Below are 19,151 nucleotides of genomic sequence, written 5' to 3'. Positions count from 1 at the left end.
ACAGCCAACGAGCGAGGACACCAGTCTTCTTGGTTTGTTTTTAACAAAAAGCGTAGTCAAACAACCAGTCTGTGAACACTGAAAATTCCTTGAACAGCGATGCGATATTTTTCGTCTAATACTTCACAGTTGGCGATTGAGGTTTCTTTCTTTCTTCTCCTCGTTTTGTTACAATAAACTCAAGCGCGATTAATCGTTTTGTCAAATTTTATAACTTTTATAAACGACTAATAAATGAGTGTCATTGTAGGCGAGGGTCTTGTTTTAATTGTTATTTTCATTTAACCCCATCATGAAAAATGAAGGAAAACTAGTAAGATTTTACAGTATCTACGGTAATATCAGATAAATAGAGCATGCGACTTTGTTTGCTGCACTATTTTATAAGAAAAAAAAATTAGCATGCCTCCACCTGTTAGTTGTAGATTGCTTGAATGCACGGCAACATTCCCATGAGTCATTGTGCGCAGCTCTGTCCAGGAAATGATGTCTCCATTCTCGGCACCAGACCCTCTCGCTAGCGCAACAATGGCGGAGTCATCGAGGACTTTACTCCACATGTTTATTCGAGCAAATTTACCATGGTAACTGTGTACAGGGTTATGGTCTCCTCCGAAAGCTATCTGATTTTGTCCTATTCGCAGTATTCCTCCAGCTGGGATCACAACGTTCACTCGATATCCCCATCTTGAACTTTTCAATACTCCGTCAAAGAAGACTTGAGCATTACCCTCGGTATTTGACCATGTCGCGCAAAAGTGATGCCAAAGGTCATCAGTGGTAGGTGGTAAACGGTAATTATAAGACCTAAAATTTAAAACAAAAACTTGTTAAGAAATATTAATGGCGGTTTTAATGTACCTTAACTCGATCTATCAAACTTCAAAATCATTCAAGCTATGACCACTAACGACGTTTCCTACAGTTTATCTGGGAATATTTGAAAGTCCTCGTGAACGCGTACATGAACATTGACGTTGCCATGTAAAACGAGTTTTGACACCTTTTTCAATATATGGCTACCCCCAGGTGGGAAAATAATTTATTTCTCGTCATTAAAAAGTCACGTCTCAACGAAAATTGTTTTTGTAGGGACTTCGAAAATTTGCCAAAACCGATTTTGCATGGAACGCTAAATCCCAGTAGAACACAACCTAAAGATAAATAGAGCCATGTGAAAGCCATTTGACAAAATGCTGACTTACGTGCTTGTCATAACATATAGGTTGGAGCCTCCACTGCCTCCCAATATAATTTCGAGCGCGTTTACAGATTGTGACGTGGAGTAGGAAAAAAGACCAGCATCAAGATCGCCATCGTAGCCTCGCTTCATCCACAGAGAGAAAGTGAACTGACTTAGAGTTTGTGAGATGGTTGTTTCGACGTAGTTAGATGTTTGACGTGATGGAAAATCCAAAATGAATTCATTTTCTGCCACTGAAAACGAAATTGTCTTTTTTAAGGAACAAAATTAAAAAAGAGATTACTAATTAAACGGTATAGACAAAGAATAGTTTCCACGTCACCAGGGTTGTACCTACGATCGCGATTTGCCGGGATAGGGAGCCTCGGAATGTTTTAAATGCCGTTAAGTCTTGTTAAGTTGACGGAGAAAAATAACAAAAACAAACTGTAATACACAATAGCTACTCATTGCCGGGATAGCAAAAAGCAGAAAATACACAGGCGGACGGATACACGTCGCCGAAGGGGAGGAGGGTGGGAAAAAAATTGTGCTAGTAGTTCCCGCCAGCAAAACTTCGCGAAAAGAGGGAAAAAAACCGAAAACGTGATTTAATGGCCTGTTTACAAGGAGACAGTGGTACCCAGGTAGGTGAGGTAACCCGCTTAAGTGGGGTAACCTGCCTGTCCATATAATATCTCATCTTAATTTGATCACGTTTACCTGATAGGTGGGGTGACCATATGAGAGATTATATGGACAGGCGGGTTACCTCACCTTCCTGGGGTCCTCCACCTCAATGTAATCAGGCCCTTAAATAGGTAGACTGCGGTCCCCATTAAGGACCAGTAACCGGCTTAGTAAAAGGAAAGAGATGATGGGAATACATATCGATAGCGCGGCGAAATTTTGTGACTATTCTCGCAGTGAAGATCTTAAACAAAACAAGGTCAAACGAGGCTCATTGGGTTTACTTACGTGGTGAAACACAGCTATGAGGCGAGCGAACCTGGACATGTCCATTGAAGCCATTTCGAAACATTGCCCAATTTGTTACGTTCCCTAACACTTGACTACAAGTCCTTGCCATTTCCTTGATGAAACTCGAAGCAATTTTCACGTCCCACACATTTACGGAGGCGACTTTTCCAGCAAAAGACTCTTCTAAAGTAAATCCCCCTCCATGACTAGTTTGTCTCTGACCAACAATCAATAATCCTGGTCGAAGATTTAGCGTTTGACGCCAAGCACTTCCGTGGGCCATCACGCTTCCGTCAATAATTAAATCCCAAATACCCTGTCCATTCTCCCAGCTCACGCAAATATGGTGCCAAAAACTGTCGTTGAAAGGGACAACATAGAAAGACCTGAAATAATGAAGAAAATTCACGTGATTAATTGACAGAGATACCCATCCCATCGAATCATTGATCGGCTTTGGCCAGTTTCAACACAATCTAAGTCTCCTTCGCGAATCATCAAACTGCTACTCTTTAGTTTTTCAGTTGGTCTGCCTGTGGTCAAGAGTTCTCAAAAGGAGCTATACTAAAGGGATTTTTAAACCTCAAACATAACTTGCAAATACTGAGAAGACTGGGCGACCTGTGTACTGAAGCAAGATTCATATAAGATTTCTCTATGTCCTTTTTATTTCGTACTGTCTGTTTATAAAGTGCACTCGGTATACAGTAATTGGCTGTGCATAGCAACGTTTTTTTAAAGGTTTGATCATGTGATGTGACCTTATTTTTTTCGCTCAAAATCGCAACTTGTTCAAAACGTGGTGAGAGGCCAGGATAGGGGAAGAAGAGACGACTAACAATCTTTCTCTAATGTGTAAAATAGATATATCAACCCTTTAGCTTGGAATGACTGTCTAAATTTTTCTCTGCAATAACTTAGCAAAAACCTTTGATAAACAGTTCATTTTTATGATCATTGCATCAATTTAAGTTGTTCTTACTTCGTCTGTTCTATCAACCCCAGCTGGCACAGCGACACATTCTGACACCTTAACATTAGCTCCTCCTCACCATCAGAGGTCACGTGAGAAAAGAAGGTACTCCAGCCAGGAGAGACAATATTTGCCCACAAACATAACGTGAATTGTGACAATGTCTGCGTGATGTCAGCCATGATGAAATCTGTCACGCTTTCTTCTGGGAAGACAACCTCATAATCTTGCACGGTAGCTTTTTTTTTTTAAAAAAATATTAAAATAATAAACACTTTTTTCATTTGTTCACACGATCATAATGTTCCCTAACAAAGAGCAAGCCAAGAAGCAAAACTATGATTTTGGGACTGCAGTATACAAGATCATTTGTTGTTTCTTTTGCTGCTAGCTTTTCAGTTTAGTGTTTCTGTACCACGTGACTAGAAGCAATGAAAGTCTTAAGCATTAAACTTTAGACAAACTAACATATTAACAAAGTTTGTTTGCACAATAACAATAACAACAATAAGAGCAAAATAATAATGAAAATAATAATCTCAATCCCAGAGTTGTGAATTATTCTTAATAAGCCCCAAGGAAAGCAGATAATACTCACAATTGAAAAAAAATTATAATAACATAAACTGCTGGAAGGGGGGTGGGGTGGGGTGGGGGTGGGTTAGGGTTAGGGTTGGGGGGGGGGGGTGGGACCGGTAACAAGGGGTTGGGATCAAGCGAACCCTTCAGTGTACTAGCAGTAGTTGATATCTTCTGCTCCAACAGTTTGATTGGACAGCCTACTCACTTTTATTGTCCTGACATTTGTCTCCAGTCCTTTCTTCAGTGCAAATACACTTGAACCCAGACCCCTCGGTACATGTATCTATACACGTTCCATAATGCCCACATGGGGATGAGGCACACGCACTGGAATCCTTGCAATCCAAGACAAAATAACAAAATTTATTTCCGGGTAGACACTCTCTTATTTGGCCTAATTTCGCCGCTGAACAGGGAATGGTTTCAGGGTATACAGTTGCACTATTTAGCGCCCTAACCAGAGTGTCTTAGATAAATATAGCTAAATTATTAAATGTCTCCATTGAACAGACAAAGAAGTCTACACAGGATAAGAGTCGTTTCGCTGCACTGGTCGACCGTGTAGTCGCCAGTGTAACTCCACGCGGTACGGTAACACGTTTACCGTCTTGGAGGATTTTAACTGTACTGTACTGTACTGTACTGTACTGTACTGTACTGTACTGTACTGTACTGTACTGTACTGTACTGTACTGTACTGTACTGTACTGTACTGTCTTAGCCTGTGTCGCAGACGTTATCTAGCCTCAGTTAATAACGTCTGCGAAGCAACGCCGATTTCCTTGTTCTGGGGACTCAACGAATTACCAGATGCGTTTTGAATTTCCCTTCAACTTGATTGCTAAATCGACAATGGCTTTTTTAACAGGCCAATCAAGGCGCGTACTCAAATCCGGGTACACAGGTGGATGCCGAAAACAAGGATTTTAGCGCTTCTTCGCAGACGGACTTAACCAGAAGTTTGGTTTCGTCTGTGAAGCAGGCAAACTGGATAGATCTTAAACTTATCACTTACACTTTTCCGTGAGCCATAATAAGAGTAATTAGTTCTCTCTGTTATGTCGGACGACCTTGTCTCTTTACTTTCGCTGTTTAATTCACAGCCATGAAATACTTTCTCTCCTTCTTCGTAGTTGTACGAAACACAACGCTGTTCATCCAAACAGTTAAACCCACAGTCGATTCTTGAGGGTACTTGTGAGCTAGAAATCACGTGACCAGCAAGAGCGTAATCTATGACGTCAACAATAACATAATTAGCAATACTTAATCTGTTAATACCTCGTGAGGTTAAGTGAAGCTGTAATGTGGGACTCACATTAGTATGGGAAGTGAACAAACTATTTTGCTTATCTAACGTAGTTGATAGAGACTGGTAGAATGATTCGAATGCAATAAAACTCTTGGATCGATGGCTTCAGAAATTCCACAATTAAACGCAGTAGTTTCAAAGTCTCTTAGTGTTACGAATAACAATGTGAGGTCATATCAAATCAGGCTGTTGCAGGTTGCAAAAAGTTGTTGCAGAAAGTAGAGGGTATTTCTACTAGGCGCCTAGTTTCAACCCAATTCTATTCAAGTGAATGTTCCAACAAAAAACAAACGAGGACAACATTAAAACCGGGGAAAATTGATTTTAACAGGCTTTTTAAATTTCTCTGCTAGCACCAATACCCTACCATTTACTGTAACGGGTATAAGAGCAAACTAGAGTGTACACCTGTTTTTCAAAAGGCCACCTATCGAGCGAAAATTAAATATCTGGCTTTCTAAATTAAGTTATTTCCACAAACATTTACATCTCAATATTTCAGGCGCAAAAGAGTTTAAACATAAGACTTTTAGGAGGTTCGTCAATGACAAAGTAGGCTCTATTGCAAACGCCTTCAGGGAGTCTGATTTATAACCTTCTCCAGAACGGCTGCATGTCAATCAAGTCTTATGATACCCTGTAACGTTATGTGTTAACAACTATAACTGATAGTCTCACAAACGCACATTTTTCCATTCCATTTCGCTGAAGGCTTAAAGACAACCTTTGGTATGAATATAAAGTATTTCTCTGCTTTGGGGAATTTTGACTTTTTAATTTTGTGTTGTTTCGTCAGTTGCTCCCGCCTTTTCGAGCAGACACAGTTGAGATTGATTACGACTTCATCGAGATAATGAAGTGACGGTAGAATATAGTTTAGCCACTGATCGTGTATTGCCAAAACAAGAACTTTGATTAAGATCATTTACCATTTGTAAAAGTATCCCTATATGATAAATTTGTTGGCAGGATAAATATTAGCAACAATAAAAAAAAAAAACGATACTTTAAACGAGTCACTGAGGAATCCCACAGACGAAATCTCAGCAAGTTATTAGAAGTAAAAACATACCAAATGACGAGATAAAGAATGAGAGGAGATTCAGGAACGTCCATAAAAAGTTATTCCCAATATTGATTAAAAATATTCGGCGGATCATATAGGTATACAGTTGCTTAAACGTAAGGAAGAAAAGAGGAAAAATAAGTTCTTACTCTTAATGGGAGGTGAGAAGTTTCCAGTTCTTAAACATCTGCTTCTGTGCGGGGAAAGCGTTGCACTCCCCAAAGCTACTTGAAGTAGGAATATCTCAGCGACACTCTTCCAACTACCCTTCATAGCACCTATCTGCACCACACTGAAATTAAGGCAGTCTTGCGGCAAAGACGGCCAGAATTGAAAACCTTAAAGTAAGAAACTCATCATTGTTTAACACATGAGTCGAATAAATGATTCATAATTCACGCAACCCATTGCACCTACAATATACAGGTAAATTAGTTAATTTAAAGATATGATCAACCCCACCACACAGTTTCCCATAAATAAGACTTTGTTAAAAAAAATAGCCACGTTATTTCAGAAATAACTAGTTGCTAGTAAGAATGATAAAAATGACAACAATCATAATCATGAGGATTGTGATAACGATGATAATAAAATCTGTATATTTACAAAATCACGTTCACTATAAAAGTCATACTTATTAAATTAATTACAAGCAACTGACAAATTTTATTTCAAAATAATCCCATTTACACTGGATTTACAAAGGATCGGTTAAAGCGCTCTGCGTTAATCCTGGACCACTGGCTCAAGTTTCACTCGTTTAACCCTTTATGTCCCAATAGTGTCCAAAATCAATTTTCTCCTAGCGATAACCATAGATTGTTAAGAGCAAAGTCTACGAGAATTGATAAAATGATCTTAAAGAGAAAAATCTTTGATCTTTTATCAAATTCTCTCAACTCATTCTTTGAGGAAATGTATGGAGATCAGTTTGGAGAATTTGTAAGTGGATATCAGGGCTTAAAGGGTTAAAGCTTAAAAACAGCAAAAATTTCAAACGAGTAAGTGTGATGGTTAAAATGACCTTTGCCTTAAAATAAGTTAATACTAATAGGTCCTTTTTGTCTCAATCGGTGGTGGCAAATTATTCCTTAATTGTATGCAAGGTAGTTTGCGGTCCATTCGTTGGAACAAACTTAGTATCAGAGATTTTCAAATCAACAAAAAAGCTTGGTTTGTACGCATTTTCATTTTTCTTTGGAACGTTTTTACAGTCTCCTGCATTTTCATCCTAAGACAAGGGAATTCCACCTTGAAGCTGATAAGCGGTGTTGATAGTCTAACAGCTTTGCAATTTAAGTTTACATTGTGTTTATTATTTGAAATTTTGTATACTGAGTAAACAATTTGTGTTTCCGTGCCCGTGCGTTTATTGTAAATGTAAGTTTATAGTTACCTGTAAGTAGATTTATTCATTTTATTTTATTTATTTATTCTTTCATTCATCTATTTATCAGCGTTTTTGTTTTTTTAATAAAGTGTATTGCTTTAAGCCAACGACAACTTCTAGGCGGGAGTTCCGCTTTTAGTGTTGGCTAAACATACTAATTACGGCCCTACTCTCGCAAGACCTTTTGTAAGCGACCAACAAATCTAGGCATGTTGAATAGTCGCTAATGCGGACGGTTCGATTGTAATTGTACAACTTCTGGCGGCTATTATTGGTCGGAAATGCGGAACTAACAGTTTTTTAAATCTATCCGTTCACTTCGAAGGAATCACAATGCGTTGCTTGAGTATGTCTCTGACAAGACCTCGCTTTTTCAACTTCGGATTAATGTGTATTCAAGTGTGAACCAAACCAGTGATTCGTCGTGGATTCTCGCCCCGACTCAGTACATCGGAAAGAAGGATTGAAACTAGTGTAAAAACCGAAGTTATCTTCGGTCGCTACAGCTCCTTTGGACGCATCATAGCCACATCGCGGGGTTGAACTGTCGTGATGCAAGATTTCATTCTCATATTGCCACCAAGCCATTTGACAGTTGTTACAGCTGTAGCCTCGAACGTTAACGTACTCAACACTCATGCAGGTGCCAGATCCTTTAAAATCAATGATATCAAAGTCTGCGAACTTGCCACGGACATAATCTCGATAGACCAATCCATCTAACTGAAAGCTGCAAGTTATTCTCCAGTGAGATGAAAGCGACCGCAGCTGCTTCATCTTAAAAAGTGACAGCCTGTACGCATCCCACTTCGGAATAGACTCATTTACAGGTTTATCTTTAAAAAGAGGCACTCCTTTGAATAAATCAAATCCTGGTGTCCTTTCTGACATGATGAGCGTCCATGCAGCTTTGGGCTCAGAGGTAAAATCACAATACACTACCATGGAAGTTCCTTTTTCGTCGAAAATATTGAAAAATCCCGAATAACGTCTACCAGTACGCAGGTAATCAAGGCAACTCCGAGGCTGAAATGAGAAATAACAAACGGTAAAAACATACATAGAGCCCTTACACTCAAATGGCCAGTAGCTATTCAAACAGGGTTCATACAGACTTGTTGGATCCAAAATTCAAGACTTTTTCCAGACTAATTTTTCCAAAACAATAATTTCCTTTTCCAGAAACAAGGTTATCAAATGGGTGATCGATACAGACCTTAAAAAAACGCAGCAACCAACATAGCGGTTCTGTACCACGTGAATGACTAGCAGCAAAGGGCCTATTGAGCAAATGTTCGTAAAGAGGGATCTCTTGTAATTAAAACTGTGCCAAATGAGTTTTGTGATTGACGATTATTTTCCAGAAGAGAACTGCTGAGTGAACATCACTTTTCAGACCCTAGCAGAGCATCGAGAGAAAGAAAAACCAAAAAAAAACAACAACAACAACAAAAAAGTGCCGGTTAAAAATTTTGACGTGATGGAAAAAGTACTGTTAGAAGTTCCGATTGAAACTTATGTTTTTTTTTCTGGTAAAATTCGCCGCCAGTGATGGAAAGATGAAATTCGCTCCTTGTGCTGCATGATATTAGCAGCCGTCTTGTCAGCTGCTTATTTCTTTACTTAATACATCAGTCTAGTAGTCCGACTTATTAAATGTATAGATCTGTTGTAATGAACTGTGTTCCTGTTTTTCATAGTGCGTGTTTGCTTTCAATTTCAATTGATAATCACGAAAAAAATAAAAAATAAATAAAAATAAAATAATTATTTCAGAAGACATAGATTAAAAAATATATATTCCTTCATTCACTTTGCACGATTTTCAAGCACAAGGCAGCATCACACAGATATGCAAAAACAAAGTAAATAAAAATAAAAAAGATTTAGCTTCCAATTGCAAACATCTGTTAGTGAAAGATTTCCTATAATCTTATTGTTAAAAAGGTAACGAATAAAACAGGAAGCAGAACTAAAGGTTCCCTGTACATACCAAGAACAAATCCTGTTTTTTTCTAGAAGATAGTATTACCGTATGGAGGTGCTAAGTATAAACGAATTACTAGAACTCTTCCAACTAATTGTACGAAGACAACCAAAGGTTCCCCAGTACGAATCATCAACAATTTCTTTCTTCTCTAAAAAGTAGCATTATTGAATCAAAGTGAACCGATCACTTACTGGAGCTTTTCCTACTAACTGTACGAAAACGAATCCAGGCATCTTTCTGATCAGTTTATCGCGTTCATGTCTTGATCCAACACTCACTCCACTTAATTCACAAAATCCATTACGAATACTCAACTCTTGGTAGTTAAAGGAAAGGCAGCGAAAGTTTTTAAGGCAAAGATGACCACACTGTAATATACTACGACAATCATAGCGTCCCAATCTGGGACCGTTTGAAGCGTAGCCGTGGAGTGTCAGAAACGCTCCGTTAACAGCGACCTCGTTGGGTGATAAATGGGCTATCCCTTGGGTTAAACTTCGATACAGTAATAATAACTGCAGAATAACAATGTTTTTTGAACTGAAACTTTTGCATCTCAGTATTAGTGTCATTGCGCGTTTTCTGTTTTCAGTGCTTCTTGTGGTGATAAGAATGGCAACACAGAGTAACTTTACAATGGCTCTCTGACATGCAAATTAAAAGGAAACAGCTTTTAAAATTAACATTTCAAATGGGCGTCGAAAAAACAATAAGCAGTGCCGTGTGTGGAAAAACAAAGTAATTCATTCGACGAGATACGTCTCTGTTTAATTAGTTTTTTTTGGCAAAAAGAGGCCGAGATTGACTGAATAAAATACAATATGGGATATTTCACAGAAGAGGTATGGTTTGTTCCAGCTGAATTAAACTCGTCAGTGGGAGATTTAAAAACGATACGTGCGATCAAGATAAAGACGTTATCAATGCACTGTTTACTTCCTGTCAGATTTAGAATCAAGTTTACTGCAAACGTCAGATGAGATATGTCGACCATTTCTCAAATAACGAAATGAGCAATTAAAATCCGCCCAAAGATAAGTGTTATGGATAAAACTAAAATGAAAGGACTCACGCTGGGATGCGTAAATATGATGAACGGTAAACGATTGGTAACGGAAAAAATTACGAACAAAAAAAGGAAAAGAAAAAGACAATGGTCACGTTGTGAATTCTTTTAGTGTCATAAAAACAATAGTGACGGTAAAGCTAAGGAAACTCGAACGCATTCGAGGCGCAAACAATAGGGCCATTTATACGAGGAAAAATAAGACGCGTTTTAAATAAGACGCGAACTGTACCATTCATACGAGCATGTCTTATCTAATAAGACGCGTCTTAGCTAAGCCGCGTCTTATTTTAGACGAAATGTGCCGTTTATACGGAAAGTTCGCGTCTTATGTAAGACGCGTCTTATTTTTCCTCGTATAAATGGCCCTAATGCATACAACAGTTTTTTTCTCCGAAAATGGCCCCGGCTGCACAAATAACGTCACACATTCTTATTGTTATGGTTATTTCGTCGATTGAAAGATCTCTACAGCTGGTTAAAGCAATCTTACATTGAACACATGGTCTGTTGTTACACCATCACTAAGTTATCACTTCCATATAACCACGATGTGAGGTTCTCCTTCAACGATGTCATCCAGCTCTTGATAAGTTAAACCTAGAGGCGAAAGAAATAGTTAACCAGTTCACATACTTCTTCATCGTACAACAAAGCTACACTTCTAAGTGGAACACAAGCGATTTTCAAATTTGAAAGAAGAATTACAAGGAGGGGGAGGCAATAAGCCGTCTGAATTTGGAGTGACATACTAATGCGAATTAAAGCGTTCGCGGTTCTGCTTTCTACCTTGTTTTGCAGTGGGGCCCCTAACACTTTCTGCTGTAAAGGCAAAATATACGAAGCGTTTCCATAATCTTTTCCCAACTGTTCTTCACACTGTTGTTTACGTTTCAACAAAGAAACTCTCTAGTCTTTGACCCGCGAAGCGACGACACTGCAAGCAGGCTGCAAGCATTTGAAAAAGGCGGGAATTTTGGCGCGAAACTCACGCAGCCCAGTGGGTTTTGATTGGCCAAGTAATATTTTTCTCACGTGCGTAAAAACATCGTTCACTCCTCTGATTGGCTTTTTTAGTGAGTTAATCTTAGTATTTATCAAACTCATTAATAATTCATTAAGAAAATACAAAGGAAATTAATGTTTAATGAGTGTTTGGAAATCGGATGAAACACTGCTTAGTATTTGCATCCTTAATTTCTCCTTCAAAAATGATTTTGTTTGAGAAGAAATATCAAACATTCGACACAGTGTTTCATCACCAGATGAAACACCTCGAAGTTCGTCAAAAATACTCCGCTGCGCGTCGTATTTTCAACTCTCTTCTCGGTGTTTCATCTGGTGATGAAACACTGCATCTCATGTTTGATATATTACGTCAACGATAAAAACTTTGTTACAATACCTGTTTTGCAGCATATTTCATCATAGTTGTGATTTCCATCTAACCACCTGTGATTTAATCAAGAAGTAAACAATTTTGAGCTTTTCAACCGGTCGTTGTTTTCCCTTTGATTTCGTGTTTTTGGTACATTTTTATATATCTGTGATCAGGTTTGGTCAAATTTTTCTCGCACTGTGTAACCAGATTTACCAACGAAGATTACACCACATTCATTCAAATGAACGTTATTACTATTCGTGGAGCCTGTGGATGAAATCCAAAAGGATAGGCACACATAAATGAAAGCTACTGAGCTCTACTTTCTTGGAATACTGTTTATCATACTCTTCTATGTAGAGTCTGTGAAAGATATCCTTTCAAATGAATATGGCGCGCGACATAACTTTTCTTCCGTACCATTTATTACTCTGCATAAAGCTGTTCTAAATTCCAATTCTGTGGATTTAATCCTTCCTATGGCTGTGGTGAGACCGTTGAAATGAAAACTACTATTCAATATGCAATTTAGGGTGATTGTAACTTGTGAACGCGGAATATTTGTGACCATTCCAAATGAAAACTCTTTTGCAGCACTTTCTTACGGTACTGAGATTTGGATCAGTGAAAAGGTGAGCGGAACTTCCACATGGTACTATTTATAAAAGTGTTCCTGTAAATGATATATAAGTGTGACCATTTGAAGCCTTGCCAGTTATGTACAGAGTAAAACTCACTTATCTGACAGTTTAAATCTGTTGGAGTCTGAATGTTTCCCTCTCGGCCTGTGATAACTTCTGGGTAATGATGCACTCTTGGAAGGCGCTGTTAGCTGAACTGGATACTTATGAAGACGACGGATAATCTCTGTTACCATTCCAAACTGAATTAACCGCCTGCAAGTAAAAATGAACTAGAGGATTTAATGAAAATTGGTAAAGAAAAAAAAAGGAATTTGCCATATGCGTATAAATTCCATAAACGAAGGCCGCAAAGAAATTGAAGGAACACAAATCAACGGTAGATATAAGGACCTAGGGATTATGACCCCGCTTTTTCCCCACAATACCTCTCATCTACACGAAGACTTGCAGGATTGTATCTGGTACACAGGTCCCTCACAGTCGCTCCTGGACTTAGCCCGCAGTACAGCATAAACACATCACGAAAGGTCGGTGGTGTCCGCCCTGTGATTGAGAGTATGAAAGATATTAACATGCTTAGGTTTTAAAATTGCATGAAGAAAACGGAGCGTCTCTGTTAGCGGGCATGTGTCTATACGTTTTGATATATACTTTTGATTGAGAAAGGATGTGACAGGGGCGGGGGGAAGAATTTTTTACCTAATCACAAAACGTAGAAATGCATAACCTCTGTTCAGCCAAGGGAGGGGGCAGCTAGCCACAGGCTAAGAAATGCAAGGCGAAAGTAGCATTAAAATCCCTTGATTTTCCGTTTTTCAAAGATTTTCATAGGGGATCTGTGTTTGGTATTTTTATATATTTTTTTCTTTTTCGGTTTTCTGGTTTTAAAAAGGCTCTAATTCCCCTCTCCTGACACATTTCCCGAACGTTCCTTCAGCTGCAGAATTTCCCTACCTTTTTTTCCAACGTACTGAAGACACTCCTCCTGTAACTTCTTATCATGTATCAGCTGATTAATCTCAGGTGTGGGGATGTACACATTGGAATACTGTAAGAATGACATGCCACATACTTCTTAAGCATAAATTATTAACTGAAGTACAGTAAGAAAGAGCGAACAGGAGAAATGAGCCGGCCATTTCCGAGTTCCAAAATCTCTCACTTTTAAACCAGGCTAAGTGCAAAACTTTCAGTGTGAAGATGAGTTTTATTTGTTTGAGAATAATAAATTATTTTCATGCCAACAGCCGACATTCCATATAATAAAATTCTAACATTACTACCAGGCGTTCTGTCATTATATTTTTTCTATTGGTTGTCTTTGCACTCAAGTCTCTTTTGGGAAATAATTGGGAGACAACGGAGTCTCAAAAAATCTGCAGTTTTGTCCCTAAAGCCTCGGAGTCATGTTGAATTTTAATATATCGAACTTGAACTAGAGCGTTGTACTTAGCCTTGCTTCAAAAAAGAGACTAGGCGCAATTCAGAAATAGCTTACTGCAACCCTGGTGTGTAAGACTGGGTGCGTGCACGAATTGCAGCATGGCACTACTTTAACCCAGTTTTCTAAGCAACCCGTCTTAATAGCCAATGAGAAAAGCCACAGCATCATGCAATTCAACAAAACATAAACCCAGGGTGCTTAGCATTTGACAGAAAATTTCGGAAGGAAGGTAAATGGTAAGGTCACTTTTCGGAAATTCCAGCCGAAAATTGAGGAGTACGTTTTGAGGTAGTCCTTTCATTCTGGTTGGTTCCAGACTCATGCTACAAAATTCGCCCTTTTTTTGGATTCAAAGAGTTAACGGATGTGGCATTTGTACGGTAAACTGGTAAATCGCTTACCACTATGCTTTCGTCATCCCAACCGGATTTTTCTGTCAAATGGTAAGCACCCCCAGTCTCACGTGCGACCACAAAAGACTAATTGGTGAGTAAAATCAGTTTTGAAGAATGGCACGCCACTTTGCACAAGCAAACCTACTGCCTACCAACTGCCAGTTTACAGTGAAAAGAAGCAATATCACAGAGATTGTAACTGCTTTCACGATTAAGGGTATTGAAGTTTGGTTGCTGGCTTTTGGGGGAACAACAAAAGAATCCTGAAAAAAATTTAAATAACGAGTGAACGAAACCGTAGCAGTAGCCAGTGACCATCAGATGGACAATACAACACAAAATACCCGGGTGACAACAACATGGATTATTAAGAGTGAGCAAGTAGGGGCTACATCAAACTATGTTATGTAGAAAGTAGTTATAGTAGAGTACTTACCTGGAAAATAGAAATTAATTTGACAACTTTACATTGACTGCAAGTAGAATAAAATAAGGCATATTTTTACTTGCGTATTGTAAATATAGCTGTAAAAAGACGACGAAGATAGAGAGAGGGAGAGAGAACTAGCTCCCTGTTTTCTTTTTGTTTAATTTTGTTTCTTGTTGTTGTTTATATTTTATATATATATATATATATTGTTTGTTTGTTTGCTTTGGTTGTACTTCTTCTTGTAGTTGTTTTCTCCTGCTCAGTCTGCCATCTGTGCGACATCCTCACTATCTAAACACCTGGAAAGGATTGTCACTTTTTTCCAGTTGATGTTGTTAAAGCGGTTTGTTAAATAATATTATGTAGACTCTCTCCAGGTTGAGAACCTTGTTAAGATCTTGTAATTGATCATGAAAGACCTTTGATGGTCTTGACAAGATCTTGGGAAATCTTGATCTTGTCAAAATCTTGCATGATCTTACCAAAGATCTTGCCAAGATCATATTAAAGATCTTGCCATGATTTTACCAAGATCTTGTCAAGATCTAACCAAGGTTTCCAACCTGGGTCACAGTTGGCACATAAAAATTGGAGTTTTGCATTAGCTTATTGTGGTGGGTAGTAAACTTTACTTACACCATGTCTTGAATACACATCCTAACAAGACTTATTTCCATGTCAGCTTCCCCAGCGATCCGCTGAACATGGTTAAAACCATCAATGTATCGAAGTATCTGATCAAGATAAAGAGAAAATCACATTTAATATTAAGGAAATGTAGGAAAATCAAAAATAAAGTAACATAAAAACAAGCAAAATCATCATCTGTCTCGCTCCATGTAAGGTAATTCAAGGCAGTCTTGGATTCTGGATTCCAAGCTGTGGATTCCTGATCCAAGGTACTGGATACTAGATTCCTTATCAGTCAGTGCTTCAGTTTATTACCCGGATTTACAGTCGTTTCACCTACGAGCTGTTTCGCAAACTTCCCGTTTGCTATTAACTTCTTTAAAAGTTGTTTCGCCAACGTGCTAAGTCAGTTCCCCAACAATGGCTTAAAGAACTCAGAGGTAACACAGACGTTTACATATTATGGCCGAAACAACGAGTTATAGATGTTTAGTGCTTGTTTCGTTTTCTGATCGAAACAACTTATGATGTTATTGAAAGGGTGTTGGCAAAACAACAGGTCATGGGTACGTACCTGTTGTGTGGTGATGTCCCACTCAGATGAAGCTACTGCATCTTTGTCACAAATAAACACAGGAACTTGATGATCCAACACAGAACTAGGATCATTGAAAGGAGCAATGTTGCACTTAAGGTGAATTGTGTTAGCCTCATCTGTTTAACAAAACAACAAACTACTAAATTGAGAACAATAAAGTAGAAAATGATCCATAATCTGCTTAATGGTACGGTAACATTGCAACAGCAACATTGCTGCAAAACAAGTTGAATATTAATCAGGTTGTTCCAGGTTGCAAAAAGTTGATGCAAAAAGAAGAGCATAGTTCTACTTTCTGCATTAAATAAAATCTGTACAATCCCATGTAGTGCATTTTACTGGCCCAGGGCAAACGTGAGTCTACAGCAAGTAACCTAAATCCCGTGTATAGCATGACTCCCACATAATTTATATCCACTTAGAAGTCAGTGTTCATGCAACCTCAAACAACCGTTACCAGACAGGTCAAACAATTTTAAATGCAACATACAGGTATAGCTTTTATGAATTTGTTTTGCAGCCTGGTTGCAAAAAACGTTGCATGTTTTTGTTGCCTGTTTGACTGTAGCTTGAAAGATGTGTTGTTCTGGAATGATTAAATAACCCTATACCCCCACCCCCTCTTGCTTTTGTAAAACTCCTATTCAATCATCCGTTTAATAATTGCACATTGTGAATGCTTTGTTTATAGCGGGTTTGTGCACCTAGCTGGTCTAGCTAGTTCACAGGTACTTTGGTTAAATAATAAATTATTTGAAAAATTTAATACAAAATGATATAATTATCACAGTAAAAGGATTAAAAACCCCAAATTGTTGGATACAACCAGTGGGCTATTCACAAGTATGGTTGAGGACGTCAATTGGGGCAGGAGACAAGCTAGTTTTGAGAAGTGCTGCTTGAAACCAGGACTGTGCCACTCAAAGGAACAAAGCAAACTCACCTATCTGAATCATACACTTTCCGTTCTTATTAAGCTCATCAAATATTTCTTTTAGAATCGATGGAAGAGTGGCTTTTCTTTCCTCTTGAGAGAGGAAGCCTTCTTCAAGCTGCAAATTTAAGATAATAAATTGGTCAGCTGACAAATTTATCAAGAAAAAAAAATGCTGAAAACAAGGAAATGCAAATGGACATCAGGCAGAAAATCAAGGTTGTTTTGTTTTGTTGTTGTAAGTCGTTGTTTTGAGGGCTCAAATACTTACACACTCAGACAATTTGTGTGCCATAATGTAACATTTAAATCCCCAGTTGCCGTTGACCATAAACTTACATGTACCATAGATGTAACTTGTCCATTTTTAACAAAATGAAATTCTGCTCATTACAAGTAGTAGGTCTATTGTTTACTCTTCTTTTAAAATGAAACAACCTACGGAAATCCTTGAAACCTACACCAAACTGAAAAATATTACCTCAAGTGAAGTCATATATCCTGCTAGCTTCTTCACCACACCCTCGTAGCAAATGGTATCAACATTGGGACCAAGAACAAAGCAAACATTGAAGAGGAGAGCATTCCGAGAGTACTTTGCACTTTCTATACTAATAGGACAGCCAATGAACTTATGATCAAGTGCATTTCTGCAATTAAAAAAAGAAAAGAAAAAAAACTACTTAAAACAAAGTAGGAATTTTTTGCTTCCTACTTTGTTTAATATGTGGGTGATCACCATCGTGAAGTTTAGTGGAGACGTGATGGCTGAGCAGGTAACAACTCCAACTTTGAATCTTTAGGTCTGGCTTCAAGCCTTGCCCCATTGTGTAGCAGATTGTTAGACAAGAAACTTTGCTCCACTTTGTCCCTCTTCACCCTGGAGTATGGATGGGGTACTGGTGAAAATAATGGGGGTAAACTGCGATGGATTTATTTATTCACACCAAACAAACAAACAAGTAAAAACAATGGTGAGGATTCAATCAAAGTGCTCCCTTGACTTGAGGAATGATACAATTATTAATTTTTCAACTACATAAGAACACTGAATCCATTAAATTTTCCATAAACATCTCTATATTTAATGGCTAAAAAATATAATGAGTGATGAGAAGTTAATTTAACTCTAGTAAAAGGAGCTATTAGTCTGTAAGATATTATGCACAGCAAAGCACTTAAGGCAGAATAATTTCTGGGCATTAATGAAAGCGCTGAGATGTAATCACATTGAGCTACACACTTTTAAAGTTTTTTTTTTTTTTTTTTTTTTTTGAGCTCAGACTTCCTTCTTGACTGAGGAAACAGAGGGAACAGATGCTAACAGATTAGACCAGCTAGCATCCTATCTGAGTGGAGGAGGGGAGGGGAGGGGAGGGGAGGGGGGATGGTAGCAATACTCCTTGTAGTTTAATGCTACAGAAACCAGATTATGCTCTGGCTACTGGGCCACATGGCCTGCCTAATAGAAGGTAACTTTAGCACCTCCACTTTCCTCAGGTACTGGTATCAATAGATGAGCTGTGTAAGCTAGGACATAGTGCTTTATACTGACTACCCTCCAGGGAGGGCCTTAAAATTACCACGTTATTAAAGTCATAGATTATAAACGATCAGTAAAAAATATATGGCATCGTGTAAACTTTGCTTTGTTTTATAATTAACTAGTGCGTAACATAACTGCAGGGTAGATCAGCTGTTCTGAATGTATAAAATTAATGATAATGACCAGCAAAAATGGCTACAAGTAACTTTTATATTACGTTCAAAATAAGGTATATTGTATGCAAACCAACTCACATTGTAATGAGTTTGCTCTGTAGCTCGGGCTTTGGGATTATGTATACAGCAACACCATCAAACTCTTCTTTTGAGATATAGTCTTCAGGGAACTGAAACAAACAAAAACTAATCAGAATAATTGAACTCCCTCGAATCAACAACTTAGCAAATTTTGCAAGGTGCTTACCTGATACACAATTTTCGGGCCTGCAGTAGGGTGAAATTCGCAGAATAATATGCAATGTAGATCGTTGTTGCTGGTCATAATTTGTCATAGAATTTATGAGCTATATTTAATCGAAACATCGGCCATATTGAACTTAAAGATAGCACCCAGTCTTACTCGGCCGAGGCGCGAAACAATATT

At 38.2% G+C, this 19,151-nt stretch overlaps 1 protein-coding gene across 2 annotated transcripts; it reads right to left on the bottom strand.

The window, feature by feature from the left end:
* Positions 1 to 6,680: 6,680 nt before the first annotated feature.
* On the bottom strand, positions 6,681 to 19,100 carry LOC140923224 (GATOR1 complex protein NPRL2-like). 2 transcript variants are annotated; one of them, XM_073373307.1, is made up of 13 exons: positions 18,972 to 19,100; positions 18,803 to 18,894; positions 17,484 to 17,652; positions 17,012 to 17,120; positions 16,045 to 16,184; positions 15,477 to 15,574; positions 14,847 to 14,883; positions 13,526 to 13,619; positions 12,997 to 13,114; positions 12,665 to 12,823; positions 11,952 to 11,998; positions 11,040 to 11,146; positions 8,383 to 8,516 (listed from the first exon to the last, which is right to left on the bottom strand). In XM_073373307.1, exons 1-12 carry the CDS (start codon positions 19,047 to 19,049, stop codon positions 11,079 to 11,081), a joined length of 1,209 nt encoding a protein of 402 aa, XP_073229408.1. In that variant the 5' UTR covers positions 19,050 to 19,100; the 3' UTR covers positions 8,383 to 8,516; positions 11,040 to 11,078. The 2 variants fall into 2 exon arrangements, with proteins under 2 accessions (XP_073229409.1, XP_073229408.1); XM_073373308.1 differs by lacking the exons at positions 11,040 to 11,146; positions 11,952 to 11,998; positions 12,665 to 12,823; ... (7 more) ...; positions 18,803 to 18,894; positions 18,972 to 19,100 and adding an exon at positions 9,672 to 10,067 and having other exon boundaries at positions 6,681 to 8,516.
* Between the last annotated feature and the right edge of the window lie 51 nt (positions 19,101 to 19,151).

The sequence above is a fragment of the Porites lutea genome, chromosome 13 (genome assembly GCF_958299795.1).
Source record: "Porites lutea chromosome 13, jaPorLute2.1, whole genome shotgun sequence".
NCBI classification, from domain to species: Eukaryota; Metazoa; Cnidaria; class Anthozoa; order Scleractinia; family Poritidae; genus Porites; species Porites lutea.
This window is presented reverse-complemented; position numbering and strand designations above follow the sequence as displayed.

Excerpts from the sequence above, each read along its gene's own strand:
- LOC140923224 (XM_073373307.1), bottom strand. The coding sequence starts at position 19,049 with ATGACCAGCAACAACGATCTACATTGCATATTATTCTGCGAATTTCAC. Across the intron at positions 18,895-18,971 it reads GCCCGAAAATTGTGTATCAG|TTCCCTGAAGACTATATCTC; the intron begins GTAAGCACCTTG and ends TGTTTGTTTCAG. Across the intron at positions 17,121-17,483 it reads GATATATGACTTCACTTGAG|CTTGAAGAAGGCTTCCTCTC; the intron begins GTAATATTTTTC and ends TTAAATTTGCAG.